The 20,424-nt window shown below is 48.6% G+C and overlaps 1 protein-coding gene across 4 annotated transcripts in view; it reads left to right on the forward strand.

Moving 5' to 3' along the window:
- The first annotated feature begins 3,636 nt into the window (after positions 1-3,636).
- RNF121 (ring finger protein 121) overlaps positions 3,637-20,424 on the forward strand; it is a 45,874-nt gene continuing 29,086 nt past the window's right edge. For 2 of the 4 annotated variants that reach the window (XM_030556188.1, XM_030556197.1), the window contains exons 1-4: positions 3,637-3,716; positions 16,823-16,860; positions 18,041-18,182; positions 19,648-19,802. In XM_030556188.1, the coding sequence (XP_030412048.1) occupies positions 3,660-3,716; positions 16,823-16,860; positions 18,041-18,182; positions 19,648-19,802 (392 nt within the window). In that variant the 5' untranslated portion in view covers positions 3,637-3,659. Of the gene's footprint in view, positions 3,717-6,388; positions 6,486-16,822; positions 16,861-18,040; positions 18,183-19,647; positions 19,803-20,424 lie in introns of all 4 variants that reach the window. The other 2 variants (XM_030556205.1, XM_030556214.1) reach the window with 2 other exon arrangements.

Below are 20,424 nucleotides of genomic sequence, written 5' to 3' on the forward strand. Positions count from 1 at the left end.
CACGGCGGTAAGAAGGAACTGAGGAGCGGGCGGGCCGGCAGGGATATATATTGGGCGCCATGGCGGCGCCACTCCAGGGGGCGACCTGCCGGCCCACTGGAGTTGCTAGGGTAAAAAGTTTCCGACGAACGTGCACGCGCGGCGCGCACACCTAACTGGAATGGATGTGAGCAATCACTCGAAGAAGAACATAAGTTCCCAGGACCAAAGCCAGTTTACCAAACAATATTTCAAACGGGGACAGGCCCAGGGGCATACGTGGAGTTCGCCTTATGTGCCACAGGACTATAGGCAATATGTCTGGCCACTTAAGTCCGGTCTCCTTACAGTACTTTGCTATCATTATTTTTACAGTTCGGTTCATATGCTCCACCTGTCCTGCAGATTGGGGATGATACGGGGTATGTAGTTGTCGCGTAATTCCCAGACACCAGTACAGTTCGTCCATGATTTTTGCTGTAAAGTGTGAATCCCGGTCAGAGTCGATGACTTCAGGAACACCAAACTCGGGCACAATGTCTTTCATTAGAAATTTCACCACACATCTTGCATCTGCTTTTCTAGTTGGTATTGCTTCAGGCCATCCCGAAAGTTGAACCATTACTACAAGGAAGTGGTGAAACCCTGAGCTTCTAGGCATCTCAGCATAGTCCATTTGCAGGCGTTGAAACGGGAAGTTTGCCCGGGTCTCCCCCCTTTGAGTCGGCATGAAGCCAAGAACTTGCAGAAAAAGTCAGAGAAGTAGAACAGGAACCAAGGGCCCATTTTACAGCAGGGTAAACATGAGGCGCTGCCCCAAACTTAAGTATAGCAGTAGCGTGCGCTGTATCCCAGTGTGGTCCAAGGAATTAAAATAATGGGCAGCTGGGAGTAGGTAGCAGGGTAGAATAGGCTTATCCCCAATACGCCAGACCTTATCGGGGCCCTCAGATCCCTCCCAGCGTTCCCAATCCCAGAGTTCCTCCAGGGGCACATCAGCGTATAACATCATCCAACCAGAGGGCGGGAAGGACGCATCCAGGAGGAGGGAAGCCGAGACCAGGAGGGGCTGTAGGGCCGCAGCCTTTGCGGCCGCATCAACTAAGGCATTACCCTGGGACACAGAAGCATCAGGCTGCTGGTGTGCATAGCAATGAACCACTGCCAACTGGAGAGGGGCCTGTATGGCATCCAAGAGTGCAGAGATCAAAGGGCCGTTGGCGATTTTTGTATCCGAGGAGGTCAGGAACCCCCGCTGTTTCCAGGTCTGGCCTGTGGCATGGCAAACCCCAAAGGCATATCTAGAGTCTGTATAAATAGTGACAATTTTCCCAGCAGACAGCAAGCAAGCCCTGGTGAGAGCATGTAATTCTGCACCCTGAGTGCTAAAGGAGGGTGGTAGAGGGGCAGCTTCAACAACATCTCTCCGAATGGTAACTGAATAGCCCGATACCCGCCGGCCATCCGAATAGTACAAGGAGCCGTTGGTGTAGAGGAGTGGGTCAGGATTGGCTAGAGGGGAGTCGCGTAAATCCGGTAGAGGCTTACCACTCTCAGCGATAACATCCATACATACATGATAAGCTGTGTCATCCTCCGGGAGGGGTAGCAGCATAGCGGGATGTGACGAAGTGGGACTGGTTTTAATGTTTCCTCTGAATGCTGTGTGGGGGCCTCAGCTCTGGCCGACCCTCTGTCGCCTGGCAACTAATGGCCAGGCCCTTCCCCCCTGCAAGGGGATGCTAAAGGTGTTGGAGACAGAGAAATCAGATGACCTCCTGGCCTGGGAAAGAGACAGAGCTCAGAGAGGAGGGACTGGAGGGAGTCTGGTAGTTTTTGGAAGCTGGCTGGAAAATGGAGGGGAGCCCCGAGGAGGCTCGGGCCTCCCAGTGGGGCTGTGGCCTCCCTGGAGCCCCAGATAGACCTAACTAAGGCGGGTCTTGTTGTCTGTACTGGCAACACCTGTTTTGGACTGTGTTCCTGTCATCTAAATAAACCTCTGTCTTACTGGCTGGTTGAGAGTCACGTCTGACTGCGAAGTGAGGGTGCAGGACCCTCTGGCTTCCCCAGGACCCCGACTGGGTGGACTCGCTGTGGGAAGCACACGGAGGGGCACATGCTGAATGCTACGTGTGAGCTTCCTGCCCTAAACATAGTCTGCTCCAAGGGAGAGGAGGCTCCCCAAAGTCCTGATTGGCTTTGTGGGGAGCAGTTCCAGAGCATCGCCCGGGGACTCCGTGACACAGGGTTGAGGACATTGCAGCGGCACAAGGTGATGTTGTCAGCCGCCAGCAAAATCTATTCATATTTATGAGCTCGCTGTGGAAACAGCACCTGCGTCGTACGCTGCTTCAAGAGAACCTCAAGCTCGTGAGGAACCCAGACAGTTAGAGGGTGCCCTAAAACAATACGTCGCGACCGCTCAACCATGACGGCCGCAGCGGCGATGGACCACACATAGGAGACAGGAAGGACAGGAGGGGTTGGATGGGCAGACAGGAGGCTGTCAGGGGACAGGGAAGGGGGGTGCATGGTGCAGGGGTCCCAGGGGGGCGTCAAGAACTATGGGGGGAGTTAACATGCATCCGCGTACATTACGCTATTTACGTAATCGATAATTTTGTTATTATTTATATAGTCATGGAAAGTAAATAATACATGGAAGAAATGAAAGGGGGTTTTCTACGTGTTTTGTGGTTTTTAGTCCTCCCTGCCGGGGCCCCGCCAAAAATGTTCAAACTGGGCCCCGCACTTCCTAAAGCCGGCCCTGCAGCCAGAGCCAGCAGCATAGACGCAACCCCCCCCCCCCCAAAAACACATCCCACCCCCCCAACCCACAACCCCCTTCCCCCCCCCCCGAGCGGGACACACACCCCAGGGCAGCCTGAGGCACAGAGCCAGGCAGCTACCAGCAAACAGCTAATCCCCCTCCCCTCAAGCCCAACCCCCCACCCCCGGTCTGTACCCACCAACCCAGCCCCTCTTTAACCCCTAGTCGCACCTCAGGCAGGAGCCAGGGACTGGGGAAGGAAGCCGCTATCTCCCGCCAAAACCCGCCTGACCTTTGACCTCCCGCTGGGAGCCGCGCTTAGGCCCCGCCGGGGCTATTTGTAAATATTTTATTTATTTCTCTCTCCCCCCACAATTACGACGCTAATTATAAAGATGTTCCCATAATTATTATGCGTTTTTCCTCTCTCGGAAGGGTGGCCGCAGGAGGGGTTAAAGGTCAGGAGACCCATGGGGCATGCCGGGCTTTGTAGTCTTTCCGGAGCGTCTCGCCACGTCGAGGGCCCAAACTGAGGGGCGGGACAAGAGCAGGGAGCGTCTCCCAAGTTCAGCACCCCAGTAAAAAAAGTAAATTGAACTAAACGGAGAGGACGCTTAATTTTTACAGCGTGACATCAGCGAACCAGTGTGCTCTCTGATCCGAGAGGCGTGCGGGCAAGGTATGACTCTTTTTAAGGATTTTGCGTTTCTTTCTGGAGTTGTAAATATCAGATGACTCTCAAACTCTGTGACAGCTCGCCGGCCGTCCGGGAGCCGTCCCGCCCCTCCGTTCTCTGACTGGCTAGTGGCGGAGCGTCGTGCTCGCTGATTGGCGGACTTTAGGTTGACGTCGCAGGTGATTGGCGGGCCGAGGGGAAGTAGCTGGCCGGCTCGGGGGCAGGCAGGGTAAGATGGCGGCGGTGCTGGAGGTGGAGATTGGCGGCCCCGTCGAGCGGGACGTGGAGGAGGTGAGGGCGGCGTGAGGCGGGGGCTCGCGGGTGGGGGAGGTGTGAGGGGCGCTGGGGGTCCCGGGTGCCGAGGACGGGTCACCCCAGGGCTGCGAGCGCCGAGCCGCGGGTGCTGGGGGGGAGCTGGGGCGACGTGGGGTTGGGTGGAACTAGGGGGCTGCAGGGAAGGGCTGTGCAGGATGGGGGTTGTGGGGTTGGGTGGAGCTGGGGGTGATGTAGGGGGGCTGCAGGGAGGGGCTGTGGAGAATGGAGGGGTTGTGGGGTTGGGTGGAGCTGGGGGTGATGTAGGGGGGCTGCAGGGAGGGGCTGTGGAGGATGGGGGGATTGCAGGGTTGGGTGGAGCTGGGGGTGATGTAGGGGGGCTGCAGGGAGGGGCTGTGGAGGATGGGAGGCTGTGGGGTTGGGTGGAACTGGGGGTGATGTAGGGGGGCTGCAGGGAGGGGCTGTGGAGGATGGGGGACTGTGGGGTTGGGTGGAACTGGGGGTGATGTAGGGGGGCTGCAGGGAGGGGCTGTGGAGGATGGGGGGGTTGCGGGGTTGGGTGGAACTAGGGGGTGATGTGAGCTGTAGGGAGGGGCTGTGGAGGATGTTGGGGGGTGGAGGATGGGGGCTGCTGGGAGAAGCTGTGGAGGATGTTGGGAGGTTGTGGGGTTAGGTGGAACTAGGGGGGTGATATAAGGTGGGCTGCAGGGAGGGGTTTTGGAGGATGTAGGAGGCTGTGGGGTTGAGTGGAGCTGGTGAGGTGATGTGGGGGGGCTGCTGGGAGGAGCTGTGGAGGATGTTGGGGGGCTGTGGGGCTGGGTGATGTAGGGGGGTTGCAGGGAGGGGCTGTGGAGGATGTTGGGGGCTGTGGAGTTGGGTGGAACTGAGAGGGTGATGTGAGGGGGCTGTGGAGGGTGAGGGGGCTGTGGGGTTGGGTGAAGCTGGGGGTGATGTAGGGGGCTGCAGGGAGGGGCTGTGGAGGATGGGGGTTGTGGGGTTGGGTGGAGCTGGGGGTGATGTAGGGGGGCTGCAGGGAGGGGCTGTGGAGGATGTTGGGAGGTTGTGGGGTTAGGTGGAACTAGGGGGGTGATGTAAGGTGGGCTGCAAGGAGGGGCTTTGGAGGATGTAAGAGGCTGTGGGGTTGAGTGGAGCTGGTGAGGTGATGTGGGGGGGCTGCTGGGAGGAGCTGTGCAGGATGGGGGGGTTGTGGGGTTGGGTGGAGCTGGGGGTGATATAGGGAGGTTGCAGGGAGGGGCTGTGGAGGATGGGGGGTTGTGGGGTTGGGTGGAGCTGCGGGTGATATAGGGGGGTTGCAGGGAGGGGCTGTGGAGAATGGAGGGGTTGTGGGGTTGGGTGGAACTGGGGTGATGTAGGGTGGGCTGCAGGGAGGGGCTTTGGAGGATGTTGGGGGGGCTGTGGGGTTGGGTGGAGCTGGCGAGGTGATGTGGGGGGGCTGCAGGGAGGAGCTGTGGAGGATGTTGGGGGGCTGTGGGGTTGGGTGATGTAGGTGGGTTGCAGGGAGGGGCTGTGGAGGATGTTGGGGGGCTGTAGAGTTGGGTGATGTAGGGGGATTGCAGGGAGGGGCTGTGGAGTTGGGTGGAACTGAGGGGGTGATGTGAGGGGGCTGTGGAGCTGGGGGATGATGTGGGGGGATTGCAGGGAGGGGCTGTGGAGTTTGGTGGAACTGAGGGGGTGATGTGAGGGGACTGTGGAGGATGTTGGGGGGCTGTGGAGTTGGGTGGAGCTTGGGGGGTGAAGTAGGATGAGCTGCAGGGAGAGGCTGTGCGGGGGGTGGTGACCTGGAGGCTCTGGGAGCTTGAGGCAGTTTGGGAAGGGGTGGGGCGTGGGTCTCGGTTTCTCGGGGGGGCATCGCAGGGCTCTGTGCCAGGAGCAGGGATGGAGGGAGCTAAGGGCTCTGTGAGGGATGAGCCAGGCAGTGAAAGTGTGACTGACCCCTTCAACACCAGGGTATAGGGGTGCTGGGGAAAGTGGGTGAGCAGCTCAGACCAGGGTCTCTGGGACCTGTTGGGGAGGTTAGGGAGTCTCAGTGGGGGAGCAGCCAGAATATGGTTCTCAAGTGGTTTCAAGGCTTCAGCATGTGCTGGCAGGTGCAGTTAGAGTCACAGCTCTTTTCTGCCCCAAGATTCAGACTGTTAAAACCTGACTCACTGAAGAGAGGCGTAAGAAATACGGTGACCAGACAGCAAATGTGAAAAATCGGGACAGGGGTTGGGGGGTAATAGGAGCCTATATAAGAGAGACCCCAAAATTGGGACAGTCCCTATAAAATCAGGACATCTGGTCACCCTAATTAGAAATGATGGCTTGATCTGTGTAACATAATGTAAAGCGTTTTTATCAGTGACATGATTCAGTGCTTCTGAGGTCCGTTACCATACTAGCTTGGTTGGTCATGCACATCTGTGTGGGGCTCATGTATTTGACAGTAACTGGTGTACTTGGAAAGTATGGGCAGATTAACAGCGCTGGCAATATTAATTGCTGGCAAGAATTTTCTGTATTCTCTTACAGTACTTTGAAGGTATAGGCTCTGTGCCTCACAGGTCTACACAGTCAGGTAGCCATTATTCCCATGTTGTAGATAGAGAAATTGAGGCACAGCAAGGTTAGAGGATTGGCACCATATCGTACAGTGCTAGTATTAGAACTTGGGGATTCCTGTCTTCTAGATCCCTGCTTTGTAAATCATTATTGCTGGCTGACAGGTGAAGAAGCTATGTTATGATCAAACTCCTTGATGTGCATTAGCCGGAGATGAGAAAGCAGGTATGCTTCCACTTTCTTCTATAAGAGAAAATTGCAGCCACAATCATAATACAGTGCTCTCAAAGGGTCAGCTGCTCAGACATGATCTTTCTATCTAGGCTTTTTGCAGCCAGCCTCTTACTTTTCCTACTCTATTGTCTTTTTTCAGCCTGTGAGACAGATAGAAGCCTTTAGTCACATTGCCACAAGCTAGAGCATTCAATACAACTACCTCTTGCCTTAAAACATATATATTTATGTAATAACTACATATCAGGCAGATGAGTATAGCTAACAATGCTACTGGCCCTGCCTAAGCAGGGTCACAGAGGATCATGGCAACTGATGTTCGTTCTTGCATGGTTCAATCCCCTACCTTAGGACCAATTTTTTCTTTAACATTGAAGAATTTTTGTAATTTGTAGGGTGTGATATTGGAAGGTGTCTTAGTACTTCTTTGGTTTCCAATTGAATTGTGAGCAGAGTGGAACTAAAGGTTTTCTGCACACGTAATAGCAGCAGCAGCAAACTTTGTGCATTCTATAGCCACTGTTCCCCCTAATTTTTTATTTCTGTGTGTGGAATGAATTTTGTTATGTGCACCAATATGGAGGTGATGTGCGGAAGGGGTGGGTCTCAAGGGTTTGGAGTGGGAGCGGGGTTTCAGGGCTGGAGCAGGAGCTTGAGGGGTGGTGAGGGCTCTGGCTGGGTGTGCGGGCTTTGAGGTGGGGCTGGGGATAAGGGGTTTGGATTGCGGGAGGGGGCTCAGGGCTAGGGCAGAGAGTTGAGGTGCGAGAGGGGTGAGCTCTGGGTTGGGGCCAGGAATGAGGGGTCTGGGTTGTGGGAGAGGGCTCAGGGTTGGGGTGAGGGCTCTGGGATGGGGCTGGGAATGAGGGGTTTGGGTTGCAGGAGGGGACTAGGACAGAGGGTTGGGGTGTGGGGGAGTGAGAGCTCTCTGTGGGGCTGGGAAATGAGGGGTTTGGGTAGCAGGAGGGGGCTCAGGGCTAGGGCAGAGGGTTAAGGTGCAGGGGGGTGAGGGCTCTGAGGTGGGGCTGGAGATAAGGGGTTTGGGGTGCAGGCTGCCCCATGGCTGCGACAGGGAGAGAGGACTCCCCCTAGCCCTCTCTCCCCAGCTGCAGCAGCCCAGGACTGGGGGAGAGTGCCTCTCCCCGGCTGCAGCGGCTCCGGGGCTGGGGGAGAGGCACCTCTCCCTGCTGCGCACTTGCGCAGCCCTTGATAGCCTGCTACGCAGCTCAGCGGGAAATTAACCCGTAGTCATGATGCTCCTTGAAGCCGAGAAGGGAGGCGGCCATGCTCTCAGATGCAATATGTAGGAATGACCTGACAAGGAGTATGAGTGATGTAGCATGGCTGAGAGATGTCTCAGATTGGTAGAGTAAGTTGACCTAATTAAAATGGATCAGTTAGGCCTAAATGATCTGTGTTTACTGGCAGTGAGCTGCTCTACCTCTGTCGTCATTTGTCATACTTCCATGTATCCATTTGTGTATTAATAAGTCTTGTGCCTTTCACTCAGTGATAGCTTTTTTCAGTCAGGCTCTCACTCAGTTGAGTGCTGTCAGTGTGCTAGGTGCTGTAAAAACATGTAAAATGACAAATTCCCTCAAAGTTCTCATTGGACAGACAACGTTGCAGGCACCTAATAAGCTAGTGCTTACTATTAAGGAGAGCATGTCTTGAAGGGAGCATCATTGGAAGACCTGAGGGTAGAAAATGCCTAAGGGAAGGACTTGAAATGGAGAGGCCTTAGGAGTGGGATGTTGTCACAAGGGTGTGGAGGTGCTCGGGGAGAAGACTTGAGAGAGGGTGGTTAGGAGAAGCATGGAAAGAATGAGAAGGGAGTAGATAGGGCTGGGAGGAGGAGTGGAGATGTTGGTAGGGGGCACAGCTATGCAGTGCCTTGAAAGCAAGGTGTGGGTTTAAAGTGATTCCTTGTGCATCAGGCTTGGCCTCTTACAGCTAGTTATTCCAGCATGAGAAGCATCTGAACTGTATTTTTAAGGCTTTCTTTTTACATCTGTATAACTTCAGCAATAGGCTGTTCATGCAAAATAAACTGCTGGGCTGAGTATTTGAGTTACAAGCAATGGTGCCATCTCAACCTTATCTAATAAGGCAAGAATAAGACCCACTGTACTCTGTATGCTGGAATCATCTCTTAAGGATTGTGGAAATCAAATGCACCCACTTCTACTCCCTTTGCTCATGGCATCCGGTTGATCACTATATATGGGCTCCGAAATCATAAGCTCCCCAACTCTGATCTGGATAGAAGCAAAATCATCCGCTTGCTAGGACAGTTATACCACTGAAGGCAAATTAATCTGGGTAAGATAGCCTCTAACTGGCATTCCCACAAGCTGTTCAACTGTTGTGTTTTTTACCAGCAGCAGAGTGGAACTCAGGAGATATGAGACTTTTCCTGCATGTGAAACCATGAAAGAAAATCCATTGCAGACTGACCCTCATAACTGAGAACCCTGTTGATCCCTCTTACTCTAAGATGTTTGCAGGGCTGGTCTACACTACGGGGGGAAATCGATCTTAGATATGCAACTTCAGCTACGTGAATAACGTAGCTGAAGTCGAATATCTAAGATCGGATTACTCACCCGTCCTCACCGCGCGGGATCGATGTCCACGGCTCCCCCTGTCGATCCGCAACTCTGTTGGGGTTGGTGGAGTTCCGGAATCGATGTAAGCGCACTCGGGGATCGATATATCGCGTCTAGATGAGACACGATATATCGATCCCCTAGCAATCGATTTTAACTCGCCGATACGGCGGGTAGTCTAGACATAGCCTTAAAAACATACTGAGAGGGCCAAACAGATCAGCACAAATAGGTATCAGCTTCTGGAAAGGAACATATGAACAATGCATATGTGAATAACCGTTGTCCCTTATACAAGCCTGAGTTGTTGAGAAGAATTTGTCTGCCCTTGTCTTGCAAATACTTTGTCTAATTGGGGATGAGTTTGTGGCCTAAGCATCAGGTTTGAAATTCCTCAATTCCCTCTGAGTTCAAACCCCAGCCAGGTCAGCTCAGTCCATTGTCTTTCCAAGGCATACACAATGAATTGATGGTTTTTCATGTGTGGATTTTTCACGGGACACCTCAGATGTCTCTGGATACTAATAGTCCTGTAACACTTTTCATAAAAGCCCAGTGTCCTTGATCGAAATAGCCCCTTCCTTCATTCCTGCTGTGCAGCATGCCATGTGCCTGGTTGCCCCCATTTAACCCAGAAGTGGCTGCATTTCAATGGTAGTGTATGTATATAGATCTCGTGAGATGCTTTGGGATCATCATATAGTGTGTCATTGCTGTATCGGTGGGTCAGTATTGGCTATGTGCCTCATTCTGCATTGAAAAATGTGGCATTAACATTGACTTCTTATACTCCACACTTTTCTAACAGCTTTCATTCAAGATCTCAGAGCACTTTACAGATACCTACCAGCCTCTCAACATCATGAGAAACAGGGAAATAAGAGGCAAGGTGAAGAACGGATTAAGGGACTTCCCAATGTCACACAAGTGCCAGAAGAGCCCTGCAAGGCAGTAGGATTGCTGAATGCTCAGCACTTCTGAAAATCAGGCCTGAAGAGATCAAGGTTTCACTTTAGGTACCCAAAAATGGACCTGTCTGAAAACATTTGCTGAAGCCTGAAGGAGCTAGGAATATGCTATTAGAATCTAGGCAACCTGAATGCTATTCCCTTGCTCTAACCATTAAACATCATTCTCTTCAGGCCCTGAACAAACTTGTCATTTTTGGTACATGTAATACTGCAGGAATATCTTGCTTTTGGAATAGAAGGATCTACAGTTGGATATTTAAACAAGTAGCCACTTCGCCATTCTCAAGATTGGTTTCATTAGATCTTTTCTAAGCCTACTAGTATAAAGTGATTCTGATCAACATGTTTCAAGACTTCTGCTTCTCTTTTCTCTTGCTGTCTGGACAGTACTATTGTTGGATTATAGGAAACAAATGTCTTGGTCTTTTTTGTAGTACAAATACTTGGAGCCTCTGCTGTTTTTGCTCTCCTGCTTTGAGGTTACTGGTTCCTTTATATCTTTAAAATCTTCATTGTTATAATTTTGAACTGTTCTATTAGATGTCACACGGTAACTTTTTAAGGAATAGTAATAAAACCATATAACTATTGAACATAGTTGAGTGAAAATTATCCCCATTAAGACAGCAGTTAAGCATGATTTCTAGCTCTAAGGGAAGACTTTGTATTAAGCAAATGCCTCAAGGACACTTGAAAACTCTTCTCCAGTCACCACCATATTTGCTGCATATACTATCAATGCATTGCCTAAAATACAGAAATGAAGGATGAATTGCTTGTCTCAAGGATTTGGCTGTGATTTCCCTAAGAGAAATGTGTAGGATGAATCCTGTGAATACAGTCTTTTTAAAAGTACCTTTTAAAATCTGACTTAATTGTGATTCAGAGGTCGGTGTTTTTATTAAAATACCTTTTTCGGTGACATGGTTATTAAAAGTGACTTCTAAAATACTGACTTTTTTTTGTCCTTTTTTACTTCTAGGTATCATGACCAGGGACAAATTTGTGTGGAATTCCACTTGACCTGGCAATCAGTTAACTCAAATTACTACAGTCCCCAAAACATTCATCTTAAGGTTGAGAGGAAGGGTGGTCCTGTGAGACCCAGGGGACCCAGTCTTAGTTCCTTGCTCTTTCACAAACTTCTTGTGTAACCTTAGGCAAGTCACTTAGCCTCTGTGTGCCTCAGTTGCCCATCTGTACAATGGTAGCACTTCTATCCCACAGTGGTGTTGAGAGGATAAATGCGTGTAAGATTGTGAGGTGCTTAGATTCTGTGGAATAATAGATGCTGGAAAAGTACCTAAAATAGGTAACTAATGTAGAGAGGACCTCAGTTGCTCCAGCTTCGCCATTGTGATGTCAGCCTTTTGCTGGCTCTGTACTTTGTCTACAATGGCAAACTTCTGAAGGAAAAAAAAAACCTCGCGACTGTACTACACCCATGTAGCAACAGTGGAGGCAAGGGGCAAGCCAGCATCAGCGTTCTAATTGCTGTGTTGGCTAGACCTTAGGTCAGCGGTTCTCTGACTGGGGGTCAGGACCCCAAAATGGGTCACAACCCCATTTTAATGGGGTCACCAGGGCTGGCTTAGACTTGCTGGGATCCAGGACCGAAGCCTGAGCCTCACCGCCCAGGGCTCAGGTTATAGGCCCCCTGCCTGAGGCTGAAGCCCTTGGTCTTTGGCTTTGGCACCCCCAGGTCAACAGAGCTTGAGTGGGCTCAGGCTTCAGTCCCCCCTCCTGGGGTCGTGTAGTAATTTTTGTCATCAGAAGGGGGTCATGGTGTAATGATGTTTGAGAACCCCCTGCTTAGGTGATGCAGGACCTAAAAGGCTGTGGGTGGGCTATGCTTGTTCTTCCACTGGTGGAGCTGCAGCTGTCGGAGACCCCCTCAGATAATACAAATAATAGAATGGAGACCTGGCCATGGTCTTCCCACCTAGACAGGACCTGAATTTCTTTCTTTCTTTTTTATATTTTTTTTAACGTAAAAGGCAGGAGGGAAAACCCTGCATCTGAGATTTTTTCAATTCTTTTCCAAACGTCCTATTGAAGCAAAAAAGGCCATAATCACCTTTAAAACTTGCTGTGAGCACCTTTGAGTGAATCATCTTGCTACCCAAGATCTGTCTAAACTGGAGAAAATCTTTTATATACTCTAATTCCTTTTCCGTTTGTTAAGTCTCAAACAAGTTTAACAAGCTTTTGCTGGCCAGGGAAAGCACCATATATTTGGGTGAGGCTGACCCTCTTTCTGGATCAGACGACATGGATTTTTTTTTTCTCAGCATGGGTGAAATTTGTTAAATTACAAGGAAAGCTGCATACAGAGAAGAGTTCACCATCTTCATGAGATCTTTTTATTGCCCTCTTGTAGCTCCGAGCTCTTCAATTTAGCAATGCTCGTTGTGTGTTCCAAACAAAAACCTTGAGCAGAGTACTTCCCACTCACCGATAGCTAGCTGAACGTAGTTTATTCAAATTGGTTTGGTTTTGTCGAATACTTAGGAGTGAAACCCTCTTGTTTAAGGATTCATTGCCTCCACCCCTTCAGTGTTGTGTTCTTAAGAGGTTTCTAAGAATAAGAGTGGCCATACTGGGTCAGATTAGAGGTCCATCCAGCCCAGTATCCTGTCTACCAACAGTGGCCAATGCCAGGTGCCCCAGAGGGACTGAACCTAACTGGTAATGATCAAGTGATCTCTCTCCTGCTGTCCATTGCCACCCTCTGATAAACAGAGGGTAGGGACACCGTTCCTTACCCATCCTGGCTAATAGCCATTAATGGACTTAACCACCATGAATTTATCCAGTTCTCTTTTAAACCCTGTTATAGTCTTATCCTTCACAACCTCCTCAGGCAAGGCGATCCACAAATTGACTGTGTGCTGTGTGAAGAAGAACTTCTTTTTATTTGTTTTAAACCTGCTGACCATTAATTTCATTTGGTGGCCCCTAGTTCTTATATTATGAGGACAAGTAAATAACTTTTCCTTATTCACTTTCTCCACATCACTCATGATTTTATATACCTCTATCATATCCCCCCTTAGTCTCCTCTTTTCCAAGCTGAAAAGTCCTAGCCTCTTTAATCTCTCCTCATATGGGACCTAATCCAAACCCCTAATCATTTTAGTTCCCCTTCTCTGAACCTTTCCTAATGCCAGTATATCTTTTTTTGAGATGAGGAGACCACATCTGTATGTAGTATTCAAGATGTGGGCATACCACAGATTTATATAAGGGCAATAAAATATTCTCAGTCTTATTCTTTATCTCCTTTTTAATGATTCCTAACATCCTGTTCGCTTTTTTGACTGCTGCTGCACACTGCATGGATGTCTTCAGAGGGCTATCCACGATGACTCCAAGATCTTTTTCCTGATTGGTCCATGTTTGTCATCTAAGAAATCCTCCAGGAAAACAGAACACGATTGGATAATCCTAGGACCTCTGACAGTGAAAGGGAACATTTGTTTAAGGGGTCTCTTTTCTACATCCTAAAGCAACAATGACACTGACCCATTTTTTCCCCCCTTTGCAGGTTACGTTTCAGATGTGTAATTTTTTTTTTAAGTTGCCAAATGAATTTTTTCCGCAGAGGCGGCTCTCTTCTGCTCAGGTGGTACCCATTTACACACAAGGGCTGTCCAGCATTCTCAAACAGCTGTTATGCTTATTGTAACGTTCCGTTAAAAGCTTCTCTTGTCTAGTCGATGCATAACTCTATGAGAAGCTGCTTGTCCCCTCTCCTGCGGGATGTCTGCAGGTGGGAACCAGCGAAATTTAGTCTTCAGTAAGAACTTTTCCGTTACAGTGAGGATTAACTTTGAAAAAGCTCAACTATACTAATGGTCACATCTGGCTTTTTTACCCTGTTGTTTAAAATACAGTAGGGCTGTGATCCTGCAACATTTGGTTACCTGAGTAACTTTACACATGGTTAATCTCGGAATGCATGGGACTAGTCTTATTGAATCAGTGTGTCTTGGATCACTGCTTAAATTGGCACCAGTATTTGGGTCTCTCCCATGTGTTTGCAAATTAGATTGTAAACTACTGCAGGCAGAGATTGTTATTGTTTTGAGTGCTGAGAAAATGCATCTGTCAGCACTTAACGGATTAAAAATGAAATCAGAGGTCACATTTGATCTATGGACTAATAGCTCATTTCCATTCTTCCTCATGTCTGCATAGGATTCTTTCCTATAGCTTATTTTCCAGTTCTCTTCTCTTAAAATTTCTCAAGCAATGGGGCTTCCATCATTTGCGGGATTATTTCTCAGCCTGTCAAGGGGGTCAGTAGATAAAACCCCATGTACACAGTTCTAGCAACAGCGGGAAACTTTTCTAAAATTTTTCCAACATTAACACTGTCAGTGGTGGGTTAAGGCACGTGGACTGTATGGGAGGGACAGGAGCATACTTGTGTCAGCATGGAAATCCAGCAAGGACACTGAGGTAGAGAAGCTGCCTTGTGCTTGGTGAAGTAACTGTTTTTCCAGTGTTTTGAGGAGAATCTCAGTAATTTCTACACCAGCAAAATCTAAGCAATTTGAAGCTGAGTGAGGCTAGGAATAGCAGCCTTATTCTTTTGTACTTTGCCCACTCACAGTGAGTTGGGAACAGGTTATCTGCCATACTGAATTTCTTGACTCTGGCAGTTTTTCGGGTCCTTACTGTTTAAACTGAATTCTGCTGTAACTAAAAGTCCTGTGACTTCCTCTCATGATTCAATAAAATAGTATCCAATAGTCAGGAACAAGTAACATTGAGAGTTGCACTGATCTGAATACATCTCTTCAGCTCCTATATTAAATCTTCATCACCTACTCAGTCTCTTAAGCAAACCCTAAATGTTAAATAGAAGTTTTCTTATGGCCGTATCTTGCGTTTATCAAAGTGCTTTCCAAAGCCTGCAGGGGCTAAATCCCTTGTAATTCCATTGTTCTGGGGTGGAATACAGCAGCTCTTTGCACAGTGCGCCTGTGCAGTGTTAACCTAGGACAAAAAAGAGATGGAAACCCTATCTACAGGGGACCCAGAATTTTAGCAAAGATAGAATTTAATTAAAACACTGGGACTCATGTTACTGTTTGATAGAGGGTCAGTGAGATCTTTAATGGTCACAAGTAGTTGAGCACTCAGTTCTATATCTTGTTTGAAGGCAGGTTTATTGAGGGAAGTCAGCAGTATTGCACAGACATAAGTGCTGCATATAAAAAGATTAAAGGATAAAGGTTAAATCTGAACTTGGAATGTTAATCATCTAATGAGCTTGTGTGGAAAGAGGAGCTGCATGTCCGTTTTTGTTTTTTGTTTTTACACTGTTTGCACTGGAGAAATGCATGCTATGTCCCTGAAGCGGCCTGTCTGCAAACTGAGCGGCTGTCTCTCACAATGATGACACGTTTCATACGTACGTCACTTGGAACAAGCTCACCTGGCTGTTTACGGATAATATGATGTGAGGAAAAGCCAAGGGCCAATACAAATATCACATTGACTTCCTGACTTCAGTAGTGTGCTGTCGTGTACTTAGACAGCTGGCATGTCTAAACAGTTGCGCAGCTGGCAGTTGGTCTGGGCCCCAAGCAACCTGCTTTCATTGGTTTTAACTGTTTGTAATATAAATACAGTTAAGGATGAGCTGAAATGAAGTCGGATCTATAAGATTTCATTAACCACACCCAAAGTGACTGTTTGCCTCCCGCGACAGTGTTTGTGTTACCATAGGAGGAAAATATGCCCTCTGACAAGTTAGATTAGAGGATTCTCTAATCTAGCAAACAAAGGCATAAGGTGATCCAATGGCTGGAAACTGAAGCCAGGCAAATTCAGACTAGAAATAAGACTGATCATTTTTTTTAAAACATTCAGGGTAATTAACCATTAGAACAATGTATTGAGGGATGTGGTAAATTCGAAATCCCCTAACATCTAACTCAAGATTGAATGTTTCCCAAAAGATAGTCAAGGATGATGGGTTTGCTCCAGGAATTATTGGGTGAAATTCTGCGACTTGTGTTATGTAGGAGTTCAGACTGAATGATCCTGTTGGTCCCGTCTGACCCTTACATCTACAAAGCAGGGGGCTGAATCATCTACTCCCTTGGGGTTACTAGGCTGTACCTGAGATTGCAGCCACTGCTCAGAACAAACTGTCCTAAGTTGTGTTTCTAGGTGAGATGTCAAGATGCATATTTCACTCCTCAAAGTGGTGTGTGGGAGTGTACCTTAGACACCCAAGTGATCTAACAATTGTGAGGAGTGGTGCAAAGATTCTTTAGAACTTCCACAAGTGTCCAGGGTATAGAGCAGAGATGGAAGTCCTAGGTTGCTAGCAGCTAATGTTGGGAGGATGATTGCTAAGGTGACTAATCAAGATGGCTAGAACATGGGTTTGTGGCTTCTTCCTCTGAACCCCTTACCTGACTCTTAAGAAGCACTCTCTGACCATGATTCCCTGGGATCTATAATGACAACCTTGCAATTAACATAAAACTCTTGCATTGCCTTCAGCCCTAGTCAGAATTCCAACATGATTACCGCGAGGCATGCACTAAATGGTGGTTTCCTTGTTATGATCTTAAATTGCTTGTGACAGCATTTAGCCAGGGACAGTTCCTCTTACACAGAAAAGAGCTTGTTTTTTTCAACTAGTGTGTAAACAAAGTATTGCAATGATCTTCTCTAGGCTTTAACTGCCACTCTTGGACTTCAGTAACTGGTTGCTTTTCCTCCCTAGGTTGATCTATCACGACTGTCCCCCGAAGAGAGATGGAGGTGAGTGGTGCATTGCAGTGGGTGTGGGAGAGGTGAATGTATGCGTAGGTCTTAATTTCACTCCAGCCTTACTATCCAGTGAGGCTGGATTGCTGTAGTTGTCAATGCAGAGCGATAGCATCCAACTGTGGACTAAGCCCTCTTGCCTTGCACAGTGTTACTAGATTATTTGCCCACCACTTCTGTTAATCCAGCCAGTTTTAGTTGGATGTTTAGAATTGGCCTCCCTGTACTCTCAACCTACTTGAATGTTAATCAGTAGAAATGTCCTGAAGGCTCATAGAAGTAGCTTTGTTTCATATTTTCAGTTTGCATTGAGCTCACTTGGTCTTAAGTGAACCATGAGTTAGGAGCATTTTCTCCTGCTCCCAAAGCATGACTTGCAGGCCCGATGGGAGCAACCATGAGCTTTACGCAACTCAGCGGGGCTCATGTTTAATATAGTGGTAAGGCCCATGTAGCTTACAAGTCCCATAGTTCCAGCTTGATATGAGCTGGTAGCTGCCCTCAAATAGGAAGCATTGCATGCTGGGACCTGCAGTTCTTGTAGAACTGTTCCTCTCTCAAAGACGCAAGGGATGTCAATTAGTTGTGTGAACTGCAGCAGAGGTGTGAGCTGGGGCTCCTATCCCCTTCATTGGGCAGGAGGAAGAGGGATGCCTCTTGCTACGCAAAATTAAAGCGAAAGACATTTTGTCTATTCTGCTTGGGCCCTTTATATTTCTGCTGGGCATCAGTTGATATCCTTGGGCCTCTCCTTCTAGCCATGATGGCAGGGAGCCCCTTCAGCCGCTAATGCTGCACTAGTGAACTGCAAGATTGTAGGTACAAGAGATGCAGTCTGCTTTTCCTTGCTCCCAAAGTCTGACAGCACCAAGAAGACACTTCAAACTTCATCTTTCCTGTCTGCACAGAGCTTGAACCAAAGAAATACCTGGGTTTTTATAGCTCTAGAATCTGAGAGCACCAGACCAGATTTGTATTCCTCTGCCTTTCCTCTCTTGATTATAGCAGCATCCTTCCCTGCTAACCTCCCACACACTACATCCTCCTCCCCCACGCCACTTTCCATCCTGACATGGAAACTTTCCTGCAACCCTGCTGTGCTGCTCTATATACCAGGTTCTGGCTGATTCCAGCCTGTGCACTCCAGACTTGACTTGCTTTATTCTCATTTCAGGGTCGAGCATGCTCGGATGCACGCCAAGCACCGTGGTCACGAGGCCATGCATGCCGAAATGGTCCTCATCCTCATTGCCACGCTAGTGGTTGCACAGCTCCTCTTGGTACAGTGGAAACAGAGACATCCTCGCTCCTACAATGTAAGTGTTTCCCACTCTCTTTCATCCACCCTCTGGCTGCAAGTGCTGAATGGAGCTGGCATTTACTGTATAAACAGTTGTATTAATGCCATTCTCTGACTACCGTATGATGTTGAAATCTTCGCTGTCCAACAGTGCGCATTGGAACTGTATGAGACACATAGGCCACGTAAGCCATAAAAATACAATTTCCTTATCGGTGTAGCATATCTCAGGGGTTCTCAACCGTTTTCTTTCTGACCTCCTCCCCAACATGCTATAAAACCTCCACAGCCCACTTGTCACAAAAACTGATTTTCCACATATGAAAGGTGGAGCTAGCGTTCGGGGGTAGCAAGCAGGGCAATTGCTTGGGGCCCTATGCCACAGGGGCCCTGCAAAGCTAAGTTGCTCAGGCTTTGGCTTCGACCCTGGGTGACTGGGCTCAGGGCCCTGGACTTCAGCCCCATGCAGTGGGGCTTCAGCTTTCTGCCCTGGGCCCCGGTGAGTCTGATGCTAGCTGCTTGATGGGCCCTCTGAAACCTGCTCACAGCTCCCCAGGGGGCCCCGGACCCTGGCTGAGAACCAATGGCATATGTAACTCTTTGCTAGTAAGGAGCTTATACCAAGTTGTGTTAGCCCTTAAGGAGGCAATGGAACAAATTGATCTCCCCTCTGATGTTACTCAGAACAATGTAAATGGAAGCTGGATTTCACCATTGTTACTCAGAATAACGCAGACTGGTTAAGTGGAAGCTGGATTTCATGGTCGCTGACCTCATTTGCCATTTGAATGCTCACGGATCCTTGTCCGATCGCTCGGTTTGCTGAATCCTCTCAAGCCTGTTGGTCACTCTGCTACCATTGATTTTGCTAACTTGATGCATCAGACTGTACTTCAGGGAATATCGTTCCATTCAAGAACAACAGGGGATTCTCCACACCCTCCTCTCTTCCAAGCCTCATGATGCCAATTAACACTGCCAGACAATGGCTTGTTTCCTACGTGGTGGTTTTGCAAGCAATTCCATTTGCATTGCAAAAACTTTGTGCTGGGAAAGGATCTGTACGGAATAGCTGAAGCTTATTGTGTACACCTGTTTAGTATCTGCTTTGAGGGATGTGTGGGTAAACTCTTAAGAACCTCAAACAGGAGAAAATTGCTGTGGCCGTCTTACAAAAAATGATGAGACAAGTATTGAGCAGATATGCCTCTTCTAGCAAAGATGAGCAATATTACAATGACTTCTCCCTCTGGTTTAAACCTTCCCACTATCTGTCCCATCTCGCCCCTCGCTGAACCCATTGAAAAAACATTGGGTAGCATTATTTCATTCAGATTTCATAGTGTCCAGGGCTGGACAACCAAGAGTGTATTCTCTTTAATAGAGGCATGGGGGAACAACGGGGCAGCCAGTATTGGTTTCAGTGCCATTCAGTGTGAGAGCTCAGTCTTGGCTGAAATGCCTTTGTTTTGTTCTTGCAGATGGTGACCCTCTTCCAGATGTGGGTTGTTCCCCTTTATTTCACAGCGAAGCTGCACTGGTGGCGATTCCTGGTGATCTGGGTTCTCTTCTCTGCTGTCACAGCCTTTGTCACTTTCAGAGCAACTCGTAAACCTCTTGTGCAGACAACTCCGAGGTTAGCATGATCATCTCCTTATAAGCCACATGAACCAAAAACTAGACATGGTTTTGTGCAGGCTGCCTCTGTGAGGTCAGCAGGTAGCTGGCTTTATTCAGATTTCCATGCAACAGACTTACTGCTTTGCTTCAGCTTTGCAGTTCAGCTTCTGACTCCAGTAATATTCCCACCTTGTGCCAGGGGCCCTATGATGGGACTGTATTAATCACACTCCTTGACCGTCTCACTTGGATTCTACCCACTAATCATCTCTGTCAGGAGTGCATCTAACATTGCTGACAACTAATCAGCTTCAAACAAAATCAGCCTGTCACTGAAATATTAATTTTCTCCAGAATCTCTGCTGACCTGAGGAACAGGTGGAAAGCCTGGTAGATCGTAGCCCTGCTGGGCTATAAGTGGAGCCATGTCCTAGTGGGGATATTTTCTATCCCTGGAAGGTCATGAAGTACTGGACTTAAGTCATGACATTCCATACATCGTGATTTGCCAAGAGTCACAGGCAGAGTATGTGTCAGAGCTGGGATTAGAACTCTGAAAATCTGGCTCCCCAGCCAATGGGCAGCCCATTATCTTCCCTTTCATATGAACAGCTCAAATGGCCTAAGTGATAAACTAG

The sequence above is a fragment of the Gopherus evgoodei genome, chromosome 1 (genome assembly GCF_007399415.2).
Source record: "Gopherus evgoodei ecotype Sinaloan lineage chromosome 1, rGopEvg1_v1.p, whole genome shotgun sequence".
In the NCBI taxonomy this organism is placed as follows: domain Eukaryota; kingdom Metazoa; phylum Chordata; order Testudines; family Testudinidae; genus Gopherus; species Gopherus evgoodei.